Here is a 27,321-nt window from a genome sequence, read left to right as displayed (position 1 = left end):
ATAGTGGACTGAAAGCCTGGAGAAAGAAGATGTGACAAAATAGCTGGGGTCAGAGGGGCCAGAAAACAGAGCAATTGTTTTCATAAAAGCAATTTATTTCTTGTTCTGGCATTTCAGTAATATCTAAGCTGCTGAGAACTTCTTTTGCAAAGATAATTCTTTGGATTAATACTGACTACATGTGCTACAAACCTTGGTGACATACCTGTTCCTTGAGGTATTCCTTCTGACACTAACAATCACATGCTTTCACCTGTAATCTGCTTTGCACCTTCGTGATGTTTGGGGATGGCTTTTGAAGAGAAGACTCAGTTTTAGAGCCATGTGTTGTGTTTTATATTTGTCAACAGTTGTTTCTACTAAGTAAACCCTTGATTAAGAACACACTGTTGTCTTGCATGCCACTTTGTCTAAGTGTTGTAAGAAGAATTTTCTTATGCTATCCTAATTATCAGTGTTTGCTATGTGAAGGTTTCCATGGGTACGGTACACTTGTTAGGCAAAAGATGAGGAATGCAGTTCTGTAGGATGGTGGTTAACAGGCTTGCTAGAGAGAATAAGCAAGAAAAGGAGGACTTTGAATTGGGTATTTTTTCTGTGTGAAAACAGCAAATGTCTGTCTGCACCTCTGCATGCACTTCCTGTGATAGTGTCGGGTTACTACTGATCTGACTCACAGGCATGGATGTGGTTGTTCACCTTTGCCTGTCATGAATCATCTCCTCTGTGTGTGCTCTGCCTCCACGACTTCTTAATCTTCAGGCTCAGGTTCTTCTCCCATGGGCTTTCTCCTCACCATAACAGTGCTCGCTGCCTTTCTTGCCTCACTCCATTTGCCCTATTTGTATGCGTTTGTTGCTCGAATACCGTAGCAATGTCATGTTTTTATATGTAAGATCGAGATCACAAGACAAACTCCTGAGCAGACTGCAAGGCAAAGCATTCCTCTGAGGCACGGAGAGGACTAGCTTAGAAGTTTCAGTAATAGTGCCTGTGCCTTCCCCACGACAATTAGGGCAAGTACGGGTGCTTTTACATGACCAACAGCCAAAATACATGTTTTGTCAGTCAGGTCCTGTCTTGAATATTGGTGAAATGGTAAATGGGCATGAGGGCTTTACATCACACTTTGTGCTGTTAAAACTGACTCATCATTTTTCCTTCCATAGCCTGTGCTGAAGTGAAACTTGGGCTGTGTGTGATGTAATTACTGAATCAGTAATTACTGATGGAATCAGTATGGAGCTTTCTCTGCAACATGTTCTCACCTCAATGCAATACACTTCAACTTTCCAAGGTGTTCAGTGGAGTTTCACATGTGCTAATGAAATCAGCTGTATTAAGTAAACAATCTGACAATATTTATTTACTTTTCTAATAGAGGTGTTAACAGCCTGAATTTGGTATTAGCACTTTCAAATTAGAAATCTGAACACTTTAGTGCTTTATTTTATAATGAAGTCAGGAAGTTTCTTACAATAATAACTCTTAGCTTTTATTGTCATTAAGTTTAATGACTTTTATGAAAGAAAACAGTGGCTTGAATGAACTTAGTACTCTGGGTTTCTGAGCAGTCTTTGCACTGAATTCTGAATCCGGTTATTATCTAACACCTGAAATTGCTCAACTTTGGGGGCTGGGTATGTGAATGCACAGCTTTGGGGTATAGAAAATCTGAGCAGAGTACATTAGATGATGTTTTTTGAAGGAAACCCCAGAGAGAATGATCTACAATCTGTTGAATACATAGTTCTAAGCAGGTTATTCTTAAATTGCTATTTTTTCACTGTATGTGGATTGTTTTACAGAAATGAGTATAATGTTGTAATGTTAAAGCCCTCTGTGGTCTGGAAAAGACAGTTACGGAAACTTTTTAAAGTCTGGAACTCAAAGGATTTAGCTTATGTTCAGACATTTTTGTGTCTGCTGGTTTTCTGTGTTGGGCGCATGAGCTTGTCTAACTGATCAGTTGAGTGCTTATAACTGTCATCTTCCCTTGTCGTTCCTTTCATGTTCCCACAAAATGACCTTTTAAAATCTTCACATTTAACACTCTGCTCTCTAATTTGCACTCTAAAATGGGTTGTGCTTTTTAAGACAAATCCTACTTTAGGAAAGGTCATGGGCCTTTTGCTTCTGAAGTCCTGGCTTGTTTAACATGACTGGGTTAAACAAGCTGGGAAGAGATCTGTTAAGCTGCCAGAAAGGAAGGTTGGTGACCTGTGGTGCAGGCACAAGGAAGAAGCAAATTAGGTGCAGAAGCCACTTTGCCCAGCTGTACAGCAGTGGGGTTAGTCCGTGTGTGTGTGTGTGTTAAGGCTCTGATCTTGGCAAATGCCTGCAGCAGTACACGATGCTATTGCATTCTCCCGTGCTGTGTTGAAATGGATTATTTGCTGGATATTTGTCACTTCCACAGTAACACTGATAGACTAGAGAGTGTTGGAGCCCTCCTCAGTCATGTCTGTGTAAAGGTCAGTGATATAACCATCTCTTGCAGTAGTTTGTGTTAAGCTGTCAGACTTCATGCAGAAATGGTTATGGAGGGCTTACATGTTCTAGTCCTCAGCTGCGTTAAGGCTGGAATGAAGAGCTGGGAATTGGTAACCACTTCAGTTCACTTGGCAGACAACTGTAGTGACTTGCATTTGAGATTTTACTTGGTCTTGGCTTTTAGCCTGGAGGAAGGTTGCTCTCACATGGTAGCCAGTTGAAACAGCTTCAGGAGTGCCAACCTCTGCCTTACCAACTGTTAAAAGAGTTTCTAAATCACATCAAGTTAAAGAGTTGGAAAAATTAACCCTGTCTGATTATAAAGATATTTATGACATCTGGCTGTGGATATACAGCATGCTTACTAAGTGCTAAAATGATTTCACATGAGATTCCTAATTCTAGAGTGGGTGAGTAACACCTGATGACTTCAGTATTTGGGAGACTTGAGGATATAAGTCAATCATCTACTCTGGACTAGATCAGAGTACAGTTTAGTTCAGAAACAATTCAGGTACTAAACTTCATGTGTTCAGAAGTTCCTGTGTGCAGTCTTACAGACAGGAATATGTTTGGGAATGCTTTTAAGCAGAAGTAGGAAAATAATGCGTATTTGAAAACTAACTTTATCCATTTGTCACTTCACGGTGGCAGCTGGCAACTGTAAAATGACTACATATAGCTGGACTGGATAATGGGTCCAGGGGTAGGTATGCAATGGAGAGGAAAATGAGAACAGAACATTGTGTTTGGTAGTGGGCGTGGGTTTTCCAAAACAATCAGTCAATTCAATGAAACTGTGTACACAATGATACTGTATCTGCCTGATTTTTTTTTTAAGCAAAAAACACCTGGGTGGAATTTCAAATATGTCTTGAACCTCTGAATTAAACTTTGTTTACTGCTTAAAGAAATAATTGTATATTTGTATTGAAATGTGGTGTTGGCATGTGAACTAGAAATCTGATTGAAGCAGTGGCTTTTAGTTTGCATTACTGAAGCACTGAAATTTGGCTAGACTTCATTAGAGTTGTATTTTTGGGCCCTGTTTTGACTAGAAAAGCAAGTGAGAATTTTGTTTGTTTTCTAATGAAGTTGTTCTGAATCTGTAATTGTTAAGAAGGCTCCTGGTGAGCCTGCTCTGGTAGACTTCATCTCGGGAGAAAGTCGGGTCCATTATAAAGGACTTTCTTATACAGTGTTTTACTGGGGAACACTGAAGGAGCTTGACCAATTCTTACCTTCTCACAAGGAGAAAGGTTTCTCATTTGTCTAAACAGATAATTGCTACATAAGCTTGCTGACTGAAATTTTAGTTTGTTTCTATCACTGAATCTTCAATGTGTGAAGCACTTTCCTATTGCATGACAAAGTTGCAGCTGGCTCTTTTCCTGTGATTTTTATTTTTTTGTTCAGATATTTCATGATTGACAGACTGCTATTTGGCAGCCAGATCTTAGAATGTTACTGGGTGTGGTCAACTGTAATTATGTATAAACCCAGCTGTATAAACTTTTAAGTCTAATATAATACCGTATTTTTGAGAAAATGTTTAGGATCTTATGTGATTAGTTAGAGCGGTTGGCCTGCTTTAAGGAGGTGTCCATTTCATAACTTAATGACTATTTATACATTCAAAGTCCTACGCAATTGGTGGTAAACAGAACGTAACCTTGCTGCAAGACACTATGCAAGAGAGTTAGGTTTGCGCATGCCAGTGAGCTGCAGGACTGTGGTTTGTTTAGTTTTGTGTGTAGTCTTTCTCACTGAGAAGGTGTTATAGTATGACTGATTTAATTACCCTGATCTTCTCTACGGGGTCCTAAGACGTGGTTCCTCCTTCCCTTTCCAGTGAAACTTGAAAATAAATGTACATAAGGCTTCAAGATTCAGTGCTAGTTACTGGAAAGCTGCCTTCCAAGCTGCCTACAAGAGAGGATTAAGAAAAGTGTTTTGGATAGAACAGACCAATTATCATAACAACAACAAGGGGAGCAAAACATATTTTTGGCTATAACTAGTGAAAAACGCCGGAGCTGACGCTATATCCGTCCGTGTTATCACTTCATTCAATCTCAGTCAGGATTTCCTGGCATTCATCTAGACAAAGGCAATGGACTTTGCTGTTCATGCTGTAGCAACTTTTGGGTGATCAAGCATGGTTTCTTATGTATGTGTTCTTTCCCATATCCTTGCCAGTTGGGTAAATCAGTAAATTTTCATAAATATTCAACTTAGTTTTTCTTCATTCCCTTCCTGATTATTGCAAACTAACTTTTCAGTTACAGTCTCTATTTTGAAAGAATCAAAAACCGTCTTGCCCTTACAACAGTTTAACATAACCATTTACAGAGGACTCACCAATATGATGTTAGCTGATCAAAAAAACAGGGCCGCTTCAGCTCTCAGCACTTAGAGAACCACATCTGATATCTCTGATTTCATTTATTACGAATTTGGGAGGATGCACCTAGAACCAGGTAGCTTAATTTTTTTTTTTAGTGAAATCATACTGCTGAATATTCACTTTTGGGTTAGTTGAAACTGACCCCTTCTGAAGCAATTTCCCTTGGAAGAAGGGCACGGGGTCTCTGTGTAGCACTTGCCTCTAGCCTTGCTTGAGAGCGTTCTCTTGTGCGGTGGGAGTGCGTGTTCAGAACAAGGATGAGGAGGGGTTTTGCAATGCTTTCTGCGCCTCTGGAGAGAGTACCCTAAACCTATTTGGCTGTAAAGTTTGAGAGAGAATGCCATGTCGTCTGAAATTAACAAAGCCCTCTTGTGAACATAGCCTTTTCATAGCAGGAGAGGAGGAAATCTGTAAAGAAATTGTTTCTGTTAATTTGCAGGTGTGTTTAGTTACTTTGAGTGAAGGTGTTGGTGTGTGTTTTAGCAAACAGTATTTTTCAGCTAACTAGAAAAAATCGGAGGGGGGGGATGTTGAACATCAAACATTGTTGTTCATGTCTCTGTATCAGTTGGCATTAATATGTATTTACTTATGTCTGATAAATAATATTGTTTCTTAGTCATGTTTTGTTTTTCCATATTCTAAAACTACTCCTTTGAACGGAGGCTTAAAAGCTGCATACAGACTTTTTGTTATTAAATTAAAAAAAAAAAAAATAGGGCTTCACAGAGGAGGGAGAAGGAACAGGAAAGAGCAGGCAACCAAACCCGTGCCTCAGGATGCCGCCCGTAAGGTGTGGTGGTGATGTCTGTGCTGGCCTGCTCATTTACGTAGGAGATACTAAGGTCTGAGATCTGTCAGTACTTTCATACAGCGTTGAAATGCAACAAGAGCTGGTACAGTGTTATAAATACCAGATTCTGCCTTGTGCTATTGCTCAAAAATCTCCTTCAGATGTGCAATGTGTAGTTCTTCCTTCTGTTCGAGAGAAGGTGGGGAAAGGCAGAGGCAGTAAAGCTGGTAGGATAAGAGATTTCTATTCATCTCATTTTCTGGCAGAGGCAGTGCTCAGACGTGCCTTGGCAGTGTCTGTATTTAGTAGCTGTGTTCCTGGATGCTGGCCCAGTCACGTGGCGCCGCTGGAACAAGTGACATGGGAATGATGCATTAGCTGGGACCCGGCGCTGCCGGCCGCAGGAGGTGGGGTGGCCCGGCCGCTCAGCAGAGAGGCTGGACCCAGTACCGCTTGCTCCCGTCCGGCTGCTGCCGTTTGGCTCAACCTGCTTGACTCCAGTGAAAGCTGGAAGTCGGTTACTGGAGGTGCCTTTAAAAAGATAAACGGGGGAAAAAAAACACCCAACAAACCCAAAACCTAAAGAAAGTTAAATTAACAAATTCAGTTCTTTGAAATGATGAAGATTATTACTATGAAACAACTTTTGCTAAATATTTGACTTAGTTTAGATCAACTGAGCCCTCCTAGCTGTTAGAAGCTATGGGAGTTAGGGGTGAAAGTGGGATGGAAGGGGGAAAGTTGATTAGGATAAGCAAGGCTTTCTGTACTCAGGAAAAGACTAGGTGATGGATCTAGGGTGCTAACCTTACTGCATACTTTACCTTTCTTTGTTTAAAGTCCTAGTTTAACAAAAATAAACACACTTTTCTTAGTAGTAAGCCACAATTAAATATATGTACTTTTTCATGCAATTACGAGTCTTGAGGTCTTCTCTTTGCTAATGATGAATTCCATTTCTGGGGCTAGCAACTGAGAGCACTGTCTCTGTGCTGTTTATGGTACTGCTTCGAACACATTGCTCTTGTTGGGTTTTTTGTTTGGTTACTTTCTTTTTTACATTATCGCTGAGGCACTGTATGAAACCCAGCTCCCAAACTTCTGACTTGTAGAGAAGCCAATGAGCAGTGAATCCAAACTTACGGAAGTTGGCTGAGTTGTGAAACACTGGTTTGATAGGCTGTTCCTGATGTTTGTGGAAAGCTGATGTATGCAATTTATGGTGACTTTAACTTGTATAGATCTGTTTGTTAGCCTGTATCAGGTGTGTGTGGTTTTTGTGGTCACTTTTTGTGTGTGTGTCTGTGATGGTATTGCTTTCTAGCAACAAAGATGATGAAAAATACTTCCAACCTTGCAAAAATCCAGTATATTCTCCTCCCCTAAGCAGGGAGTCTGTGGAATACTAACTTTTCAGGGAACAAATATATCCAATGTTTTGCTTTTCATACAGTAACATATACAATTATCTTTTTAAAAAGTAACTTTTTCCATAGAGTAATCAGATATTGAGTACTTAATTTTTCTCCGCCAGAACTCTCTCTCTCAGTTTAGATTTTCCTGTAGAAAGAAGTGCTGCAAATAACATGTTCCTTCACTTGTTGCATGACTAATCTGCAATGTATCCCGCCTAACTTGTGTGAAACTAGTAACTACGTATCATGCTTGAACAAGGTGGTTCATCTGAGGTTAATAGTGCTTTACCATATTAGGACTACTTTAAGTCACTGTGGAGAAAGAATGCGGTGTGGCATCAGCACAACTCTTCCATACCCAAGGTTTTAAAAAGAGGAGGAGCAACGCAGGGTAAATACTTAAAATTGGGAGGGAGGAAGGGAGCCTACATCTTCTACATAAGCTATTCAACAGGCTAAAATAGGGAAATTCATTATTAAGCAATCCAAAATAGATTCCACTTCACCTTTAAACATGTGTTTTGGCGCTCATCCAGAATGTCTGGGTTGTAGGCATTTTTTGTGTATCAATTTTGCTAAGTGTATGTTTTGCAGAAACAAACGCTCACTGAAACAGCAGGTATGATTCAAACTTTTCCTACACTTCTCTAGCCTGCTTCTAAAAGCTGATTGGAAAATAAAACCTTACTGAGGGCTCTGCAAATAATTATGTTCGATTTGAAAACAGTGCTTAAGTTTTAGCGGACAGCTGTAACTTCTACAGAAAATTATTCTTAATTAGATAACTCCATTGTGTATATTTCCTCTTTCCCCCACCCCAAATTTTCTTGCTAAAGTATTACCTTGAGTTGAAATAATTTAGGCAATTGTCTCGCAGGGGAGATGAGGGACAGGAAATGACCTACAAACAGAGCAGGTGACATGCTGTCACATAGCCTAGAAAAAGGGTGATTAAACTCTGCTTCCCAGAGGATTCTATCCAGAGAGCAGGACACTTTATTCCATTTTTTGTATTACCTACTCCTTGGACTCAGGGTGTTTTCCATGTGTGGGTTTGCATTTCTTTCAGAAACTGTTCTGTGGATTTTCAGTGGTAATTCCCCAGGTATTTTGGGATTTATAGTATTCTACAGATTACTTCATTTACTGATGAGGTAGTGTTGTGAAGCATATCTATTTTGTGAGCTTATAGGAGTTTCTAGTTCTAGACTCCCATGTGAATCCAATATTGTGGTCTTTTAACTGAAAGTTGCAGAATTATGTTGTGGTTTTTGTTTGGGGAAAAGATAGGACAGAAGTGAATGCTATCAACTGCTGATCTTAGTCTGAGCGTAGGAACCTGGCCATCAGTTGCTTGTTTCATTCATGCTTCAAAGATGACTAGGAACACTGATGTTTAAAGTAGTCCTCCATGAGGTGAGTGCTAGCAGTCCTCTCTCCTACATCGTTTGAATAACTTGAGAATAGGCCAAAGCTTTTTACTTGTTTCCCTCACTTGGGAGGAGGCGTAATTGTGATCTAGTACTTGTCACTACTCTGGGAATTGAAACGGAACTTTTTTTTTACTGCTATAGGCTTCCCTCTGCAACTGAGCAAGTTGTTCAACCTAACCTTGCTCTAGTTTTCTGCTTGACTTTTGTCCAGTGTTTAGAGGTTGGGGTTTACTGAGATTACAAAATACTTGTAAGAAGGGTGCTGCGCTATTTAGCAGGTAGCACGTAGCACTGGGTTTTGAAATCTTACTGTGTTTTCAAACTCTACTGCTGTATTTCTGGGAGACCATTAGCAAAGTTATTTTCCCTTTTTAATCTGGAAGGGAAATAGCACTATGGCTGTTACCTTAATCTCTAAAACTGTACTGATGGTGGGGAAAGCTATGTAAGACATGAATTATGAGCAGGCATGTATGGGTGACTTTTTTAAAGCAGGGATGCAGAGAAGGACTTTGTTCAGGCTTAGGTATTTCCATTGCAGAACAAAACGTGAGGTTCCTTTGGTCTGTTTAAAAACTTGAATTTTTTTGGTCGGAAGTATTTTATTAAATATATTTGTCATCAGTACTGCCATTAAATTGTTTTAATAGGTACATGACTAAAATTCTCATCAATCAACTTGATGTCTGTGACAAACTTTGTTTGCTTGTTTTCCCTTCTACTTTTTTAAAAAGCTTTTCAAAATAGTGGTTTTGGATTCTTGGCCAAGTGGAAATACTATTTGTCCTTAAAAGTAAAAGCATTACAGTGCAGAATATCTAGTATGTTTCTTGGTGTTGGTAATTTTTTTTAAGTGATAACCATATGGCAATGATGACAGATTCTTATTTGCTCCTAAGCTGTATGAGGTTGCTAGGGGTTGTCAGATGACACTTGCTCACATGAGAGCCATTAACAGGGTGTTGTAGCCAGTGTTAGAACAACCTTGCGACTAAGGGCGAGTCACTGCAAAAGCAACTCTGCTTTTTTTTTTAAGAGGCCATATGGTTCAGTCTTGTGACTACATAATTGCCAGCTACCTAATCACATACCAGGAAACAAACATAGTTAAAGTCAATATTAGCTGTTGTATCTGCTACAGCTTTGTGCCAGGCTTGGTAGGAAAAACTTTAACAGCAGCAAGACCAAGTCTACGATGGCTTCTGAAACTTGAAAGTCATGTCTACTCCTCTGTCTGGAATAATTGCAGCAGTACATTAGCTACAGCTGTCTCTCTGCATTAATGGCTTCTAGAATATATGAAGATCTCTTTGCCTTTTTTTCCCCTAACAGGAAATTCAGCAGACTGTGTTTCTGCATAGGGAAGAAAGCTGATGGTAAATTACCGTCGTTAATGGTCGATCTATAGTAAAGAAATCTGCTTGAGGCTGTATCTTTTTAGCGGGTATTTAGTTTCTTTGAGGGAGCTTTACAAGACGATTTGTAGGAAACGAAAATGTGTGGGGGTACGCCAAAAGCTACAAATGGCACAGGGGGACAAATAGAAAGAGGAAGAAACAACAACGATGTACCACTTGGAAATAATCTTTCTTGTGCCAAATTGGATGAAAGGATTAGAAAATCTTTGAGAGACCAAAGTGTCAGCTGCGTGAACAAAGTGACTAGACTGCTGCAAAACAGGTAGGCATGTGACTTTTGTTATAGATATGATTTTTGACAGAGAATGGACCTTTTTAGTCGATATTAGATTTATAATCATGTGCCTGAAAGGCTATTTTGTAAGTAATTGGGAAAGTTCTATTAGAAGCTTATTCTTGCTGGTGGTGGTGACATACTCCAGAAAGTCTTCCCTGTTGTTTGAAACTGAATCTACGTTATTGACTCTGATGTGTAATATTTATGTATATGCAAACTGAGGCATGAAGGATAATTGCCTTTCTTTTCAGTTAAGGTTAAATAATTTTACCTTCTCTTTCTAGTTTTCTAATTAGTTTCGCCTTTTATTTTTTTGCCACCTCCTGTGTTACTGGGTGGGTCAAGTAGTAACAGTTTGCAGAGCAAGCAGGAGAGAATGCTGTGAAGTGGGAGAAGAATGGAGAGGGGAACCCTCTGCTTTACTTCTAAATGACCTCTAGATCGAGCATTACACCAAAGCAATCTGGATTATGAATAGTGTTTCTTTTGACGTCTTTGTGGTGCCTTTTTCAGGTGTGTGCCAGTGTGTCTCCAATGTCTGAGCCTCTACTGCTATGTAACTGTTGAAAATAGAGTTCAGTGCAGATTTTTCCAAATTCTGACACCTAAGGGTGTTAGAATAAGTAGTCTACATTCAGGATTTCTGATTTAAGAGACAGAAAAATATAGATAGATATATAGGTATATAGATATGTTTTAGCCTTTTTATTTTTCTAGCCTATAGATGTTGCACTGAAGTAGTGAGTCGTTAGTCACTTTCAAAAATGTTTTAAGGACAGCTGAAGTAGTTTTTGAATATCAGTAAATAGGTCACTCTTCAGTTATTGCATGCATGCTGATTATTATAAAGGTGAACCAAAAGCTTTCTTTGTAAAGATCAGGGTTTGGAGATCTATATTAACTGAAAATACTGATTCTGGGCAGAATGGGGCAAACTTTTTGTGGCTTTTTTCCAGAAACAAACGAGTCTGGTTTTCCCCTAATTAAGAGAGATCTTGCCTCCATGTCTCATACCTGTAATGGAAGAAATGTTGAACAAGCCAAAGGAAAGTAGCTTATAGGCCAATGTAATAGAAAATAAAGTAAACTTAAGCTTAATATGGAATCTGGGGAGAAAACTTGCCAGGATATCTGTAAGCTGTTCCAAACTTGTGGCTTTCTTTCAAAAAAAAAAAAAACAAACCCAAAACTCTCCATAGTGGTTTAGTATCTTTCATAGACCTGGTTTTCCTGTTGTATGAATGCAGACAGCTTGATTTTATTTATTTTGACTTGAAGATGATGTGTATTAGTTCTAGCATCTTCCAGGCACAGGAAAGATCTACTCTGAAGGTGAGGCTAGATAAGGTGAGCTGTTCAAACAGACTTCTGATGCTGAAGGAAGTAATCACATGGCCTCTTCTTCCTTTGCTTTCTGGCATCATGCTCTTGTCCTTTTTCTCCTTGTGCTGGCCTTAGCCTTTGCAGTCCTTCTGGAACTGGCTCCCCTTAGGGAGTCAGTTCAGCTCACTAAGCAGGCAGAAAACTGACTCGGGAACAAGAAAACCCAATTAACATTCTAACTAGCCTCAATGCTTATTTGAAGTGTATAGGGAATATTTTCTTTGTATCCTTTCCTAAAGGTGTATATAGCTCCACGGATGAAGTGAGTCAGTATAACTCATGCTGCCACCAAGAGGTGGAGGATCCATTGCCTCCTACTTCCTTCCTTTTTCAGCTATGTTTCTGATCAGCTTTCATGTGCTGCTACAGACTTCTGCTGCTGCAGAGAATTCGGTTAGTTTACAGAAGGGTCCAGCAACTATCAGAGCAGACATGAATAATAGGAAGGGTCACATAGTTACAAAAAGGGGAGAAAAGATATGTGGGGCTTTTATTTTTGTGGCCAAATAAGAAAACGTTATGTTTGGTCAAAATAGCCACGCTTAACCTGAAATATGAACATCTGCACAAGCTCATATTAATTTAATTAATTCGGCTAATTTTTAAGAATATGCAGGACCTGGCATAATGCATTGCTTTTAAGCCAAAGTGAAGCATTTCAGTTAGCTGTCACTCTCTTCACTTCCTTACCTTTTTAGGTTGTAATGTTATCGGAAGCCTGTTTCGTCATTTTGCAGTACATTGACATTCAGGTGGCTTAAAAGAAAACCTACTATAATTTTATTATAAAACAAATTTTACAAGTCACTTAGCAGTATGTATACCTTCAGCACGGATCTTTTATCATTCTGTTTATTAAGTAGTTCTTAAACAGGAATTGAACATGTAAGATCCTTCTTGTATAAGCAGAATGAGAATTTTTTTTATATAAATAGGGCTTAGGCAAATGATGTTTCATTTAGTGAAACTTATTTGTGAAGGCTTTTTTTAAGCTGACTGAAAGAAACAACAGTTTTTATCCAAAAGTAGTGATTGCAGCACATTTATTCTTGCTAAACATTAATAAGAAATATGAAGCTTATCCTGGGGATTATGTAGTTTTGTTATCAGAAGTAATACTTTCAGTAGTAGGTACATATGCAAAACTACTTGTGTTATATAACTCTTACATAGCTTCTTTCAGTACTTACATATGGTTGGGTAAGCTGTTTTAGACAGAAACAGAGAAAAAGGAAATAATCAACAGTGTGTCAGTTTAGATTTTACCAAATGAGTATAAAGAAAAAACTGAGTCTTGAGACATGAAGTTAAGAGAGTGTCAGGAGTGGTGGTGAAGAGCTAAAAGGGCACTTTTGATACACATAAACATTGACATTTGGTATAATTGGACATTGAGTAGACTGTTAGAATCTCACAATGTGGTGCAGCTGGAAAATAAGGGGCTTTTTGTAAGCTTCTTGAGGGTTTGCTTTCTAGTCCAAAAGTGGAAGAATTACACTTTTGTTACAGAATTGTCAATGAAAAATAAAAAAATCAGTCTAATAATGTGCAAATTCTGGTGCAAGTTTTCCACAAACACTTTCAGAATCTTCTCTTTCCCCATCCTCTACCTATCTCCCACAAATGCGTTGTGAGGATTTTTTCTTTTGTTGCCTTAAAGTTAACATTAGTTTATATTGTGGCCTTGGAGGGGGAGGGGGAAGAGTCTGTTATTTCCTTCACTATTTGTTTTTGGAGGATAGAAATATATATCCCTTGGTCAAACTTGGTGGTGGAAATTGATTAGTGAATTAACAAATAATGGGGCAAGGTGAACCTGTGTGCATATAGGTTACCTGTGAGCATAGGAGCCATTTTTCCTTAGGAAAAAACAGGCTAAAATATTTCTGTTGCCTATTTCAGATATTTTGGTCTTACTTTTTAGAAACAACTGATGGAAGAGTGAAATGGTTTTTTTCTTAGTCAAACCTTTAAGCTATTACTTTCTAACAGCTATAGGGATGTCAAGCTATACAATGGAAAGTGTGGTGGGTTGTTTTTTCATGAGCTGGTATTTTGTGTAAGAGAATCTTATCTCTTTTTCAAAAACTATACGTGAAGAAGAAACAAAAATGCCTTTCACATTGCTAAATGAGCAAGAAGCTGATATAGAGATAAGTAACAGGTTGGGGTTTTGGTTTTTAAGCACATGAAAACGGAGCTGACCAATGAGTCTGTGTACCATCGGTATTCTTCAACACTCTGCTTTTAGGAGATGATTGAATACTCCCACTGTCCCTGGTTTGGGGGCTGTATGTTATATAAGCTGGCTTAAATAATAAAGGGTGGAAGTGCTGTAAGCAGTCAGCTCATCAGCTTTTGTGATGGGGAGAAAAACATCCCGGTCATCTGACTAGTCTTGGGCCCGGTGCTAGATTCCACGTAGAAGTAATGAGACTATGGGTTTAAATGTCTGTATAACTTTCCTGTAGATATGCTTGATTTTATCAAGTGAGGTTTTAGTGGGATGGATCTCTTCTGTAATGGGTAAGACTGCTGCAAGAACTGCATCTGTGTTCTGGGTTATTCAAAGCCTGAAAGCAAAGGATTCATTAAAACATAAGTTTGATATTTTTTCAGTACTGTAAGAAGTATTTACAGTTCTTACATTAACTTATCAGAAGCTTCTTCCCTAGATTTGGTCTTTTAGTCACATAAAATTCTGTATGATAGGTTTTATGTTACTTCTTAGCTTGTTGACATCTGGTACCAGAATCTGTTTGAAGTTCTGAAAGGTCTTTAATGCTAGAATTGTTGTGTGGAAAAGGCACCTCACCAGACTGTGAAAGTGGCTTCTACTTCAGCATTTGTTACAAAACCCAGTTCACATCTTATGCAGAAGTTGGCACTGCACAAGAAACTTGAAGTTTGCTTTAGTGCAGAATGTGGGAGTTCACCTGTTCATGAGGGAACCTAAATTCATGCAGCACAAGTATCGAGCTGACTTTTAGCATCGATGGGCAGATACAGGGCTGGATTAGCTCAAATGAATTAGCTGAAATGAATCTTTTTCCATTTAGACTTGCAGTCCTGTGGTCTGAACTACAGACCCTACTGTGCCAGTCCTGGAGATAAATAAGGCTTTGCTCTTGCATACAATTTAAATTAAGGCCACAGAGGTGTACCTTTTCTTTGTTGTTAAAAAGGAGGGAAGACCTGTGGCCTTTTTAAGAAAGCAGCGTAGTTACTTCAGGAATTATTATGGTATTGTCTGTTGCAGAAAGTGTATAAGTAAATGGGTAGCTGTATAACCAAAGAGGTATCGGAGTGTCTGGTACTGAAGAGCATCAGATTCATGCAGCAGACTAGAATGAAGTCTGATGGGTCTGACTTCTCTTGCATTCTGTATAACTGGATTTTGTAATAGCATTGCACAGGCAGTGGGCTGAGAAACTAGTAACAGACTTTTAAAACAGATGGTGTAGTTGCAACTCTCTGTATATGTGAGGTGTGTAGGATCTTTGCTGGGCAACTAGCAATAATGGTATCAGGTCTGATCTCATGCAGGTTAACTTAATGCTCTTGACTCCCTTTGAAAGGGAAGACTTGAAAAGAAATCTGCCTGACACTTCTAGCATTTTGGAGGCAAAGTGTTACAAACACATCAACAAGTTTCCTTACTGTTGATGGCAAAACAGTTTTTGGCATAGTTCCATGATCTGGCTTTGTGTACTGGACCCTTGCATATTATATACATAGAGTATACTTGTGTCAGAGTACCTTACAGTGGAGATACCTATCTGGCTTATTCTTTTCCAAGGCATTTAAAGATAGAATAAAACCTTCCAGATTGAGGTCTTTCAGCTTTCAAAAAGGTGCCTATTTAGGCTTATTTTTCTTTCTAGCTACATAGACAGGGGAGTTGATCTATGAAATTCAAGATGAAGCACAAAGAAGAAATTAAGACGGCTTTACTTATAATGATTTTATGCTTGCAAGTCTCTGAGTGTGCTCCTAAAGCAGTTGCCCATGGTTACCTTACTGACTCTAGCAGGAGTTGATGGTGTTTACCTCACTGCTGATTTATGGCAGTTAACAGAGCGTGGAATAAAAGAAATAGGTTCAAAATTTCTTGTCTTTCAGCTGTATAGAGTTTTTGTGCTCTTCCCTCGATTCTCTACCTTCCTTCTCTGTAGGGCATAGTTTGGGAAAATTCCTAAATGAAACATCCTTTTGGATGGGAGATCACTGTGGCCTTGACAGAAGTCTGTTATGCAATTTGTTAAACCAACAACTATTAATAACAGTTGTACTCTTACCCCCTAGATGTGGTCCATCCAGGTCAGGGATGAGGCCATATGACTGAGCACCAGTGCTGTGTGGCACTGCTTTATACAGTACTGGGTTTTTCCATTAATTCCAGCTTGTCAGCTACATAACATGAAAAGCATTTTCTTGTACCTGAACCTGAGGTCAAGCAAACCTCCATGCTCTGATGTGTAGACTGACTCCCTTTGGATTTAGGAAATAAAGCCTCTTTCCATTGCAGCCATGATCAGTTGTGCTCCTCAGCCTCCCGTGGTACCGTGAGGAGGCAAGTTGTGTGCTGTGGCCTATCTCTGAGGAACAGGCAGCTTCTGGCTTGAGAGAGTTGTTTTGCTTTAGGTTGAATCTCATGGTTTTGTCTACTAAATGAGTTTCATAGTAGTCAGAAATCAAGTCTTGGTAATCTATGATCACTCTGTAAACCCTGAAACATCTCAGAAAAGAAAGGAGAAAAATAACAGAACAACATAAACCTTGTCTTTCGGTTACAAGAATTAAACTTTGGCAAAATCGTAACTTATATTGACAGGAATAGGCCAAAAGGAATTGGGTTTGTGGTGTTTAGAGGAGAGAACAATGAGGGAAGGTGCAAGCCTTGAGCCTGTGAAAGGCTGTAGTAGAGAGGATGGTAATCCGTTGTTCTTTATTGCCACTGAGAGAATTGCACAAAATAGCCCACCTACCTTGCAATAAGGGTGATCCAGAGTGTGTATGGAGAAGGGAGTAAATTTAAGAGTAGTTAAGCCCTGGAGCAGATTGAGACAAAGTTTCATGTTCCCTTTCTGGAAAATTTTGAAGAAAGATCGGATGAAAATTGGTCTGGCTGCACCTGCCTGTGTATCTGTGACACTTGGTTTAGATGCTCCTTTGAGTTCCTTTTCAGTCAAGTTCTGTGATTACAGCCTGATTCTTTTAAATGCTGAGTAAAAGGTGTATTTGCTGAATACCTGTTTCTTCACTTAAATAAGCCTGCAAAGTAAGCATGCTATTTTAACATCTTGTGTTTATAATCTGCAGCTGGTCCTCTTCAGAGTTTGACTTGAATGAAATCCGCCTGATAGTTTACCAAGACTGTGAGAGGAGAGGCAGACAGGTCTTATTTGATTCCAAAGCAGTCCGCAAAATTGATGAAGCTGTGGTTCAGGTATGAAATGCTAATTTTGCTTTTCTCCTACCACTCTTCCGTTTCCCTTCCCAAAAGCAGAAATTTTAAAATGACAGTGTCAACTGCTTAATCTTACTTGTGATCTTTCACTTGATTTTGGTTCTGTGATAGCTGCAACAAGAGTGTGTTAGATTCCAAAAAGCCTATGAACATGTATTTGGTATTTATGTTATAAATATGGCATTGAAACTTAGACCTGATTTGCTTTCAAGCAAAGCAATCTATACCCTTTTAGAAGGAGTATTTGCTTAGCCTTTTTAAAATTGACTGGGGTTGCCTTTTGTTGTTAGCCCCTGTTATGCAGTCCCATTGTTCCAGTGATGTCTAGCATGTCTCTAAATGTGCTTGTCTTCCTTTGGTGTTTGGATTAGTAAAGTTGCTGGCTTTATGTGAATTAAAACAACTCCACTTTGGCTAACCATGACATAATGTGTAAGACTGACACATGGCAATATATAGCTACATAAGTTTTGGTGACACACATAGAAGCAGGAGTAGCTGCTGTCAAAATGCAAATTCTTTTTGCTGCTCTCCAGGCACGCAAGTTGTAGACTAATGCTTCCAGCAAACTTAGGTGATTTATAAGACAAGTAAACCAATAGTATTTTCTGTTTTGTGGGGTTTTTATCTACTAGATCTGTGTTTCTCTTCTACATTGAGTTATTTTAAGTTTTGTTTGGTTTGAAGCCTTTGTTACAAGCAGCAGCCTCAGCCTGTCAGACTGGCATGGTTTATTGTAGAATCACAACTATATATGAATAGTTGTGACTTGTAGAAATTACTTACGAAGACACTTAAAAAAACAGCAATCTCTATTTCAGTCACACTGCAAGTATGCTATTGTGCCAAATCAGTAAGACTGAGCATCATCAGTTGATGACTGATCATCTAATTAAGAGGGTAAATGGGTCAGACTGGTCTGTTAATGTGCGCCCCCCCCCCCCCCCCCGCAGGTTATTGCTTTGTATCTTAAAGTTGGTTTAAAACACACACACAGCATGTGAGGAAGAAGTATATTCCTGGGTTCATTTAAATACTCAGATTATTCCGCTTGCTCGAATACTTTAAAAGTTAACTCCAAAATGTCCTATCAAAAATTCTATGCAACACTGACATAAAACAGATTATAATCTCTCTCATAACACCTGATACAGGCAATAATCTGTTTTCTAGCCACACACTAATCTAGGTACCTTTTTAAAAAAGCCAAAGCACTTTGAATGGTGTGTAAACACATAGATGTTGAAAGTGATCTTGAACGTTTGGTTGGTTGTTTGGTATGTTATCAAACAGTGAGCCTAAAACTTGATTAATTTAAAGTTAAGGCAAAATTACTCTCAAGCTCAGTCCTGTTTAAACTGAAGTCAGGAAAGTGTGTGTGTATACTGTGCATTTATCCATTTTCCTGAAATACAGTAAAGCTTACTCACATTGAATGTTCAAATACATTGTTTGTCTTTAAAGTACGCAGTAAACTTACCTGGGGGAACTAGCAGGTCTGTATTCCATTTAACCATATGTTTGTTTAATATACTGCATTTCTTTTCAGCGTTCTTAATCTAATCTCCAATTCTTTCTGCAGATCGTGTATATCGGACCACTTTTATTAGGCATTTTTTCAGTAGCTCATTAAACATGTGACTACTGACACTGGTGCATTTCTAAACCCCTAATGACAGTCACATTGGGATTAGATAAGCAATAGCACATAAATACTATGCTAGGAAAAACTGCACAAAAGGAGTGCAAATATAAGATAAAATACGGAAGTCCAGGATTTTACTTTTTTTAACATGCTAGTAGGCTTATTTTTAAATCAGTAAAGGAGCTGTACTATCACTGTAGTTTAAACTCAACTTTTAAAAAAATGACAGATCATCTGTTCCACTTTTCTTGGCTTGCTCTTCCTCTTTTTCTTCTGCATCTTTCCTTTTGCCCATTTCATCATCTTGTCATTACGACCTGGGTATTCTAAAACTTACTACATTTACTGCACTGTATATTCAAAGTGTTCATCTTAAAAATCTGTCTTTTTCTTGTGGAGTATTGGATTCTCCTTTTATTTCCATTTAATTTCCTGTTATCATTCCTTTCTCATCTTGCTGAGCCCAAAATATGTGATGTAAATTTGGCTATGGCTGCTTTTTACTAGCATCTAGGTTATTACTATTTCTTTTTGCCTGCTTGCTTGTTTTTTCTGTAAACTATTTACATGTCCCTTGTTGACATTTTAAAAAAATCAGTTGATCTATGCCAGTGTGCATTCCCAATGAGGTAAACTATGCTGATACAAAATGAGACTTATCACTTCATTCCGATTTGCACCAAATGAATGAATGTTTACAATAATACACATTAAATATATGTTCATTAATGGATTTTTAATTTCTTAAATATATAAAAAGTTTAAGAGTGTGAGATAAGCTTTTTAAGACTTTGTAAGCAGTCTTCATTGCTGCAAGGTTACAGTTTTGCTCCCTTCATATAAATAATTTCAAGTCCATGTGAAAAGTATATTTGAAATGATGTGGCCCTTTTAATTGACATCTAGTGGACATTCAAATTGGGGGAAAAAAAAAAGCAGCCATTAAAGAAAACAAGAAACTGATTGGGTTTTATTCAAGAAAACTTTATTAAGCAAATCTCAATGAATTAAATGCAACTTGTCTTATGAAACGTGTACAAATAGCATTAATGTAATCAGTATCTTTCTGAGACTTCCTTTACACCTTTCTGATCAGTTCTAAGATGTTGTTAAAACATAGTGACTTGAGACTAAACTTTGAATTAAACAGTCATCTGGATTTCAGTATTCATTTGCTTGCCTTTTTTTAACACAACTCCTTTATAGGTTTAACAGGTGGATTTTATAACCTGTTAATTCTACCAAATGATGCATTATTCACCCCTTGTTTTTGTTGGCTGTTCTTCTGTTTAAGAAATCCATTAATAGTTGGGGAGCAAAAGTTATATGTAATTTGAGTGATTAATTGTGCAAATGATTACAGAATTGGTTTGTAAGCAACCCATAAGCTGAGATTTTGTTTACATAAACTTTGCCAAATGTTACACAGAGCAATTCATGACAATTGGGAATGATCTTCCAGTGGAACTTGGACTAATTACTCTGACTGTGTGTGATACTATGAAAACTTGTCTGACAACATAAATGTGAGAGTAGTTCTGCACTTTCTCTGATGCTGGCCTTTTTAAAAAACTTTTAAAACTGATACATATTTTTTTGAACCAAATAAGAGTATTTTGTATTTCTGTTGCTTACCTGTATTTTAAGAAAAATCGTGCTGTGGTATGTTTACAGATGGGAGTTCTCATATTTGCTTTGATTCTTTTAATCATATTGCTCTGTTTTGACACAGAAAATGGCAGAGGATGCTTCTGTAAAGACTACCAAGAACTGCCAAGCAAGCAACGGGAACAACAATATTTCTTCCCATAGTCCCTCAATCAGCTGTATGCAAAATATCAAAGAACATGCACCGAAGTATCAGGTAACGTTCATTACTTTTCTTGCTTGTATTTATCCATTTTACTCAAGAAGTTTCTATCTAAAAGCCTTAACTTACATTCATTGAATGACTAGTTATACTTCTAGTATATTACAAGTTAATCTGAACCTTGAGATATCTACCCTATCTTTTAAGTGTTGTAAAGTAAGAACATGTGGGTACATCTTAACCTTTTGGTCTATCTTGGTCTTGTCTATATCTTTTGTAACTCTTTCATAGCATTATTATTTGTGAAGGTCATAAAAAGTGCTATACCATTCTCTGTTGTTTTGAAAGATGTCTACCTATGCTTCAGGTCAGCTCTAAAGAAGCTGTTGAACATGGTATACTAAGAGTCCCTTTAGTCTGTCTTTTTATAACATGAAATTTTTAAGAGAACTATTTTTTAGGTACTCTGGCTGTTTCTCAGTAAAAGCATAAATATTTCATCTAGAAAAATGTAATTTTTTTAAGGTAGAAAAAATTTGTTATTTAACTAGAAGGCAAGTGATTTCATTCAGAATTAACAAACTTCTCTCCATATTTGCTGTTGATGATCAGTCTTTGAAACAAAACAAGAAATCAATCTGATTACACTTAGAAACACAGTCTTCACAAATTATTTTCCAATCAAAAATGTTTCCAAGCAGCTTTCTATAAGGCCAGGAAGACAGTTCAATGCTTGGGGATCCAGACCACAGAATCTAAGTCCTGTGAACACTTACAGGTTTCATCAAACACTCTGTTACAGCTGTGTCCAGCAACATTCCCAGATTTCTTGGAAATGCAGTAGATCTTTTTCCTCTTTCTTGCCTTTGGAGGTCCTGCTGGAACAAGGGTAACAATGCCCATCTAGTGAGCAAAATAGAGTACGTCTTCTAGCTGTACTTGCTTGTGCTTGCACTCCATGTGTTAGAACCACACAGGATCTTAGTCTGCATGGAAAAGCAGAACATATTTGTATTCTCTATTCAAAATGTAGCATTATGGCACTGTATTAAATTGGAATAGCTTACAAAGTTATTATTGACTTTGCTCTTCCCATCTTCTTGTCTGTGTAGTACACCAGACCAGCCTCTGATGTCAACATGCTGGGAGAAATGATGTTTGGCTCAGTGGCAATGAGCTACAAAGGCTCCACCTTGAAAATTCACTACATACGGTGAGTGTCCTTTTCTGTGATGCACTGTTTTGTCAGGCGCTTGGAATTAGTGACTCACTGAAATGACTGTTTATCCTTTCAGCTCTCCTCCACAGCTGATGATAAGTAAAGTCTTCTCAGCCAGGGTAGGAAGCTTCAGTGGAAGCAACAACAAGTAAGAACGTTTTTTTTCCTTCCCCATCCAATGCAGTTGTCTTTCCTTCCTTCTCCTTTTGTAGTCCTTCTGTCGCTGCTTCTAAATTTGGCTTAGCCGAAGTGGAAAAGTCTAGTAGAAAGTAAGAAATGGTGGCTGTGGAGAAGGATTCTCGTGATAGATCTCAGCCAGTCCACCCAAGTATAAAAAATAAAATCTCTGAGTTTCTGTTTCTTAATTTGTCCAGGGCATGCAATAAATTTCAGAGGTTAGGTGCTTTGGACAATCAAAGCCCCTATTTCTTCCTGCTGCCAGGAGGGTGAAGAAGGCGTTTATGTTGAGAAAGCTTTGTGTCCCCATACCCCATTTCTGTTTCCTTCAACAATAGAAGTTATACTGTTTCTCATCTGTTCCCTTTTACCTTTTCCCAAAAATGGGCAAATGTGAATAAACTGAATCACAAATATGACATACAGAAACTTACAATAATTCAAAGAGGGAGCCTATATAGAAAATAAATGCCTACTTCCTTACAGTTTCAGAAAACCTACTGGTCCTTGAGTTTGTAAAGTTAATCTTCAGCCTTCTTTTTTCCATAAAATGAGCCTAATTCTCAAACTTATATTAATGCCTATTGATCATATTCTTAAGAAACACTGGCTTTTTTCCCTTTCTTAGCTTACAAGATAGCTTTGAATACATCAACCAAGATCCCAGCCTGGGAAAGTTGAGCTCGAATCAGAATGGTTTGGGAACTTGTCGCAGTGGAAGTAATTTAGGTAAATATTTCCAGGTTCTATGTCTTTCTGACAACATGAGGCCATCTGTTCGTTTAGTTGGGTTTTTTCCTGTGCATCACCTTCTTTTTATTTTTTTTTTGCATTGCATTTTCTCTACGTTGCTTTTGTTTCCTAGGTGTGTTACAGCTGTGTAGCAGCAAACTGCTGCAGGGTGTGTCTGAAGGAGGTCCCCTCCGGCTCATCCGCAGTGCTTCTTTCTTTGCAGGTTTGTGTGGAATGCCAGCCACAGTGTGACCCATCCATATGCACACACAAATCCAGCTCCTTCTGAATCCTTGCAGGGCATACATAATTACTCTCTAGAAACAGAAAGGGCTGAAGAAACAGAAAGGGCTAAGTAGTGACAACAGATATATCTGGCTTATACTTAAAAATCTTTCTTCCAAAAAAATAGCTAAATTAATTGGGTTTTGTTCATACTTCTTTTCTAATTCCTGTGTTTAATTTTAAAGGTGTTTTTATGCAGTGTTTTTAATAATAATAAATGAGCCCTTATGTTTCTTAGAGAACTTATGTTTCCTGGCTTATAGCTGGTTTCTTACTAGTGTGCAGGTGTCTTGCTGGTGTATAGCTTTTTCTTCTCTTACCTCTTGGTATTTTTTTAATGGCAGACATGCAAAATTAATTCTTGAGCTAAGTCTGGGAGGCTTTAAGATTTTTTTATTTAACAATATAAATTCCTTCAATTTTCAAAACTTTAAACAACATAAAGTCTCCTTTTACAGGCATACTGATGACCCATGCAGGTGGGTAGATCTTAGGCCTAATTAGTTCTGTTAATTGCAAAAATGCGAACTGGAATAGCAATATTGTTTCTTCACAGCCTTTGCAAATCTTGCATGCTCTACAATTTGAGTGACTCTGCACTACTAACACTTCAATGTAATACAACATAGGCTGAATGTTTCTTACTGTGAGGCTTTGTAGATAGTAAATCTCTGCGGAGTGAATCAGAAGCTTAATGGACCTCGTATTTGACTGTTTCATGATAATGTTAACCCATGTAAAATGGCAATCTTGCACATGCAAAAAATGTCAAGAGTGACATATAGGGCTACCACCAGCCCTTATTTTCAAAGCATATCTAATTTCTGATAATGTAGACTGTATTCACATTCTTAAGCTTTGAGGCAAATATCCAACTTCCTCTAGTGATATGATACTCGGTATGGGAATACTGTTTGCTGCCACCTCTATTCACACCATACTGCTTGTTTGGAGTAACAGTACAGGATGTAACTTTGCTGTTTTATGACCTTTAAACTTAAACTTTTTTTAAATGCTGACAAATAGTATGATGAGTTATGTAACATTTTCTATTGATCTGATCTGTTTGTTTTAGCACACAGCACGCCTGTTGATATGCCTAGCAGAGGACAAAACGAGGACAGAGACAGCGGCATTGCTCGGTCAGGTATCTGCTGTCTGTCTTGTTTGCCTGCTTTTGTAATTATGTTACAATTCTTTGGTGCATTGATTCACCTGAAATATAGGCATCTTACGACCAGTAGATCCAAAACTTTTTGGATCTGCTAAGCAGTTTTCCTTCTGCTTTTGCCTCAAGCCTTTATGCAAGAATATTTGTAAAGATATTCTTTGTTTACAGCCATCATTTTCTGGGTTCTTACACAGTTTATAATTTGGAGAAAGAACTGGCTGGAGCCTTTACTAAAGCAAGGGAAGAGAAGATGTTTTTGCGCTGCATAGGGAAAGAAGGCCAGGAGATCTGTCTATTGTAGTGGGAGGACAACACCTCTTAGGACAGAATGCTTTTAATGAGAGTAAGAAGACTTTTAGTAGGTTCTAGTAGGGAAAATCTCTGACTTCATAAGAAAAGAATGTTGTCGGCAGCAAGATTTATTTAAAATAATTGTCTCCCCTGGTGCAAGTGAGTTATGTGAAAAAGATCAGCAAGCAAGAGCGGTATTTGTGGGAATTTGTTCCCAGTTACCGTATGAAGAAAAATATTTAATCAGCACTCTTTGTAATTCAGTATATGTGGGGTTTCTTGCTTTCTTGATAGCATCTCTGAGCAGTCTTCTGGTCACTCCTTTTCCATCTCCAAGCTCTTCATCATCATCTTCCAGCAGCTACCAACGTCGCTGGCTCCGAAGTCAGACAACCAGTTTAGAGAATGGAATTATTCCGAGGTGGTGAGTGCAACACCTTTCTTCTTAAAACAGCTGTTTGGCAGTAATTTAAATTAAATAGAGCTTAAGCCTCTTTTCTTTAAAAGGACAAATCCTGATATTAAATGCTCTCAATTCAGTCTAACTTCTGTGCATGTTACATAAATATTACCAATATGAAGAAAGATAAAATTTTGGCTGAGTATGAACTGCAAGGCCCAATTTGAAATATACTTATTTTTATTGAATGTATAGGCTGTGTCTGAAGCCACATTCTGAAAAGCAAATTAAACTGTTTCTGAAGGATCAGAGCATCCTGTTGAGATGAAAGGGACTGTAAAAGCACTGCTGCCATAATTACATTCTACTGTGGTGAAGTCTGACTAGTGAGCAGTTACTGAAATTTTGGAGTAATAGCCCATGATGACTCTCTTGGCTGGTACAGGATGTTCCTGATGTGACTTCTGCCAAAACAGGAAGGAAAAAAAAGAGCTGTGATCAAAAAAGCTTGGCTTCTGTTTTGGAATTTTATTAGCTTTTGTAGCTCAGTGGCATAACAAAGCATGGGATGCAGCAGACCTTTCATAGCTAATAAGCAAATTCTTCCCTTGTCAACTGCAAAGTAGCAAATGGGTCTTGATTATCTGCTCATATGTACTCATCCACCTGCACCCAGAGACAGCATGGAATTAGTGGAGAACTACAAGAAATTCCTACTGTTTGGCCTCTTTCCCTCTTCGCTGTTTTCAGTTGAGAGGCTTAAAAGCTGCCAGTTAAAATATGTGGTCAGTGAAAAACAAAAACAAAACGTTTTTTGAAAAGACTTCTTTCCCTAGTGTCAACACTTGAAGCTTTTTCCTGGATGTACTTACCGAACAATTTTTAACACAAAGAATTGTGTAGTGGTGCTAATGTAGCAGTTATGCTTTCTAAATCATGCTTGTAGTTGAGAATACGCTAGTAAACATTTTGCTTTCAGTAAATTGAAGTACTTTTTAGTCTAGTTTCCTAAAGCAATAAGGCTGAGAGCAATGCATGCAAAAAAGTTAAAACATTTAGGGTAAATAAGATAATTTCAGCTCAGTTTAAGAAGTAGCCAAAGTTTCACAAATAGAAATTTCCTCAAAGTGTTACAAAAGTAACAAATTGTTTAGAGGAAAGCAGCCTTTTTGGGCTGCTTGTTCACTGTAGGGGGTAGGTTGTGTTTCTTCCATGTTGGAGAGTCTATGCTGGGGAAAGATATCTGAAAGAGGACATTATTATTTCCACTATCTAGAACTACTCTTGAACTGGGGTTCTTTCTAAGCCAAAAAGCCTCGTCAAATACTTGTTTTCTGATTACTTGCTAGAGAAACAGTAGGCCTCTGGTTGAATACTTCAGTGACAGCAGAGTTTGCACTTCAGTTTGTACAGCCAAGATTCTACAGTCTCTGTGACTGATGTTTTAGGCCAATAGCTCAAAGAAAATGAGATGTCTAGCTGGAACTCCATGTAGTCAATTGGCAGGCAAGTTACATTAGCAGCCTTGTTGAAAAGGCTTCTCTCACAGACCTAAATTCTTCAATTTCTGTTCCTGGGAAGCAGTACAAAAGCTTGTGATGTTTCTTAGATGCTGACTGACCATCCTTTCCCAACTTCCTTGGGAATTTCTGTCTCTGCATGAAAGTTCCTGAAGTTCAAATGAGGTTATGTTTTTGTCTTGAACTCCGATTTCCCACAATCTGTTTTTGCTGGGGTTTTAGTGTGTGTGTGGTTTTTTTCCTGTATTCCTGGACTCATACCTCTATGATGAGAAACTTTTGTATATTTAACTTTGTCAAACCAATTAAACTGTAAACCACTTATTTTTAGAATGAAGTTAAAATGAATGCTTAGCATTCAGGCTTGCCTCTTGTTAATTGCTTCACAGTGGTCTATAAATGCCATAGGCTCCATTTCAAGATAATTCTGACATGAAAAGCCTTCAAGCTTTTAATTACCACTCACTGATATTGCAGTCTTAACCTACAAAGAAACTCCAAACCCAAGCTATTTTCATATGAGCTGCTGCTCTGAATGTCTCCATTTGCGTTCTAATGGCTTTCTTGTCTGCTCTTACCCTTTTCCCCCTACAATTTCTCAGGGGATTAAAAGCTATTATTCAGTTAAAGTTCCTTCCAAAAGACATTTTGACCATACTATTTTACTCGTTGATGCACATACTTTTTAAAGATGTTTTTTCAGTGAAATTGATCAAGAAACTTAATCCAGCAACATCAATATCTAGCACTGCAATGCAAATTTTTATGGAGGAACAGGGTGAGGGGATTGCTACCCTTTTGTATAATCACAGAAAAACTTATGCTGGACTGAGACTTGTGCGTATTATCCAAATCAGTTGCCTGTGCAAAGGACTAGCTTGGAATTTAGATCAGGTTGCTGTGGAACTTGTCTAACTGAGTCTTGAAAGTCTCCAAGGATGGGGATTCCACAGCCTCTCTGGACAGTGCCCTCTGGTCTATT

General features: G+C 38.2%; 1 protein-coding gene across 1 annotated transcript in view; it reads left to right on the top strand.

Annotated features, from left to right (window-relative positions):
• FNIP2 (folliculin interacting protein 2) overlaps positions 1 to 27,321 on the top strand; it is a 52,915-nt gene that overhangs the window by 6,020 nt on the left and 19,574 nt on the right. Inside the window, exons 2-9 of the mRNA XM_059817532.1 lie at positions 16,942 to 17,068; positions 20,467 to 20,598; positions 21,657 to 21,757; positions 21,840 to 21,911; positions 22,569 to 22,669; positions 22,806 to 22,895; positions 24,033 to 24,104; positions 24,714 to 24,843. Of these exons, the coding sequence (XP_059673515.1) occupies positions 16,942 to 17,068; positions 20,467 to 20,598; positions 21,657 to 21,757; positions 21,840 to 21,911; positions 22,569 to 22,669; positions 22,806 to 22,895; positions 24,033 to 24,104; positions 24,714 to 24,843 (825 nt within the window). The remainder of the gene's footprint in view (positions 1 to 16,941; positions 17,069 to 20,466; positions 20,599 to 21,656; positions 21,758 to 21,839; positions 21,912 to 22,568; positions 22,670 to 22,805; positions 22,896 to 24,032; positions 24,105 to 24,713; positions 24,844 to 27,321) is intronic.

Source organism: Gavia stellata, chromosome 5 (assembly GCF_030936135.1).
Source record: "Gavia stellata isolate bGavSte3 chromosome 5, bGavSte3.hap2, whole genome shotgun sequence".
Lineage (NCBI taxonomy): Eukaryota > Metazoa > Chordata > Aves > Gaviiformes > Gaviidae > Gavia > Gavia stellata.
The sequence above is the reverse complement of the archived record's forward strand: the minus strand, read 5'-3'. Positions and strand labels throughout refer to the sequence as shown.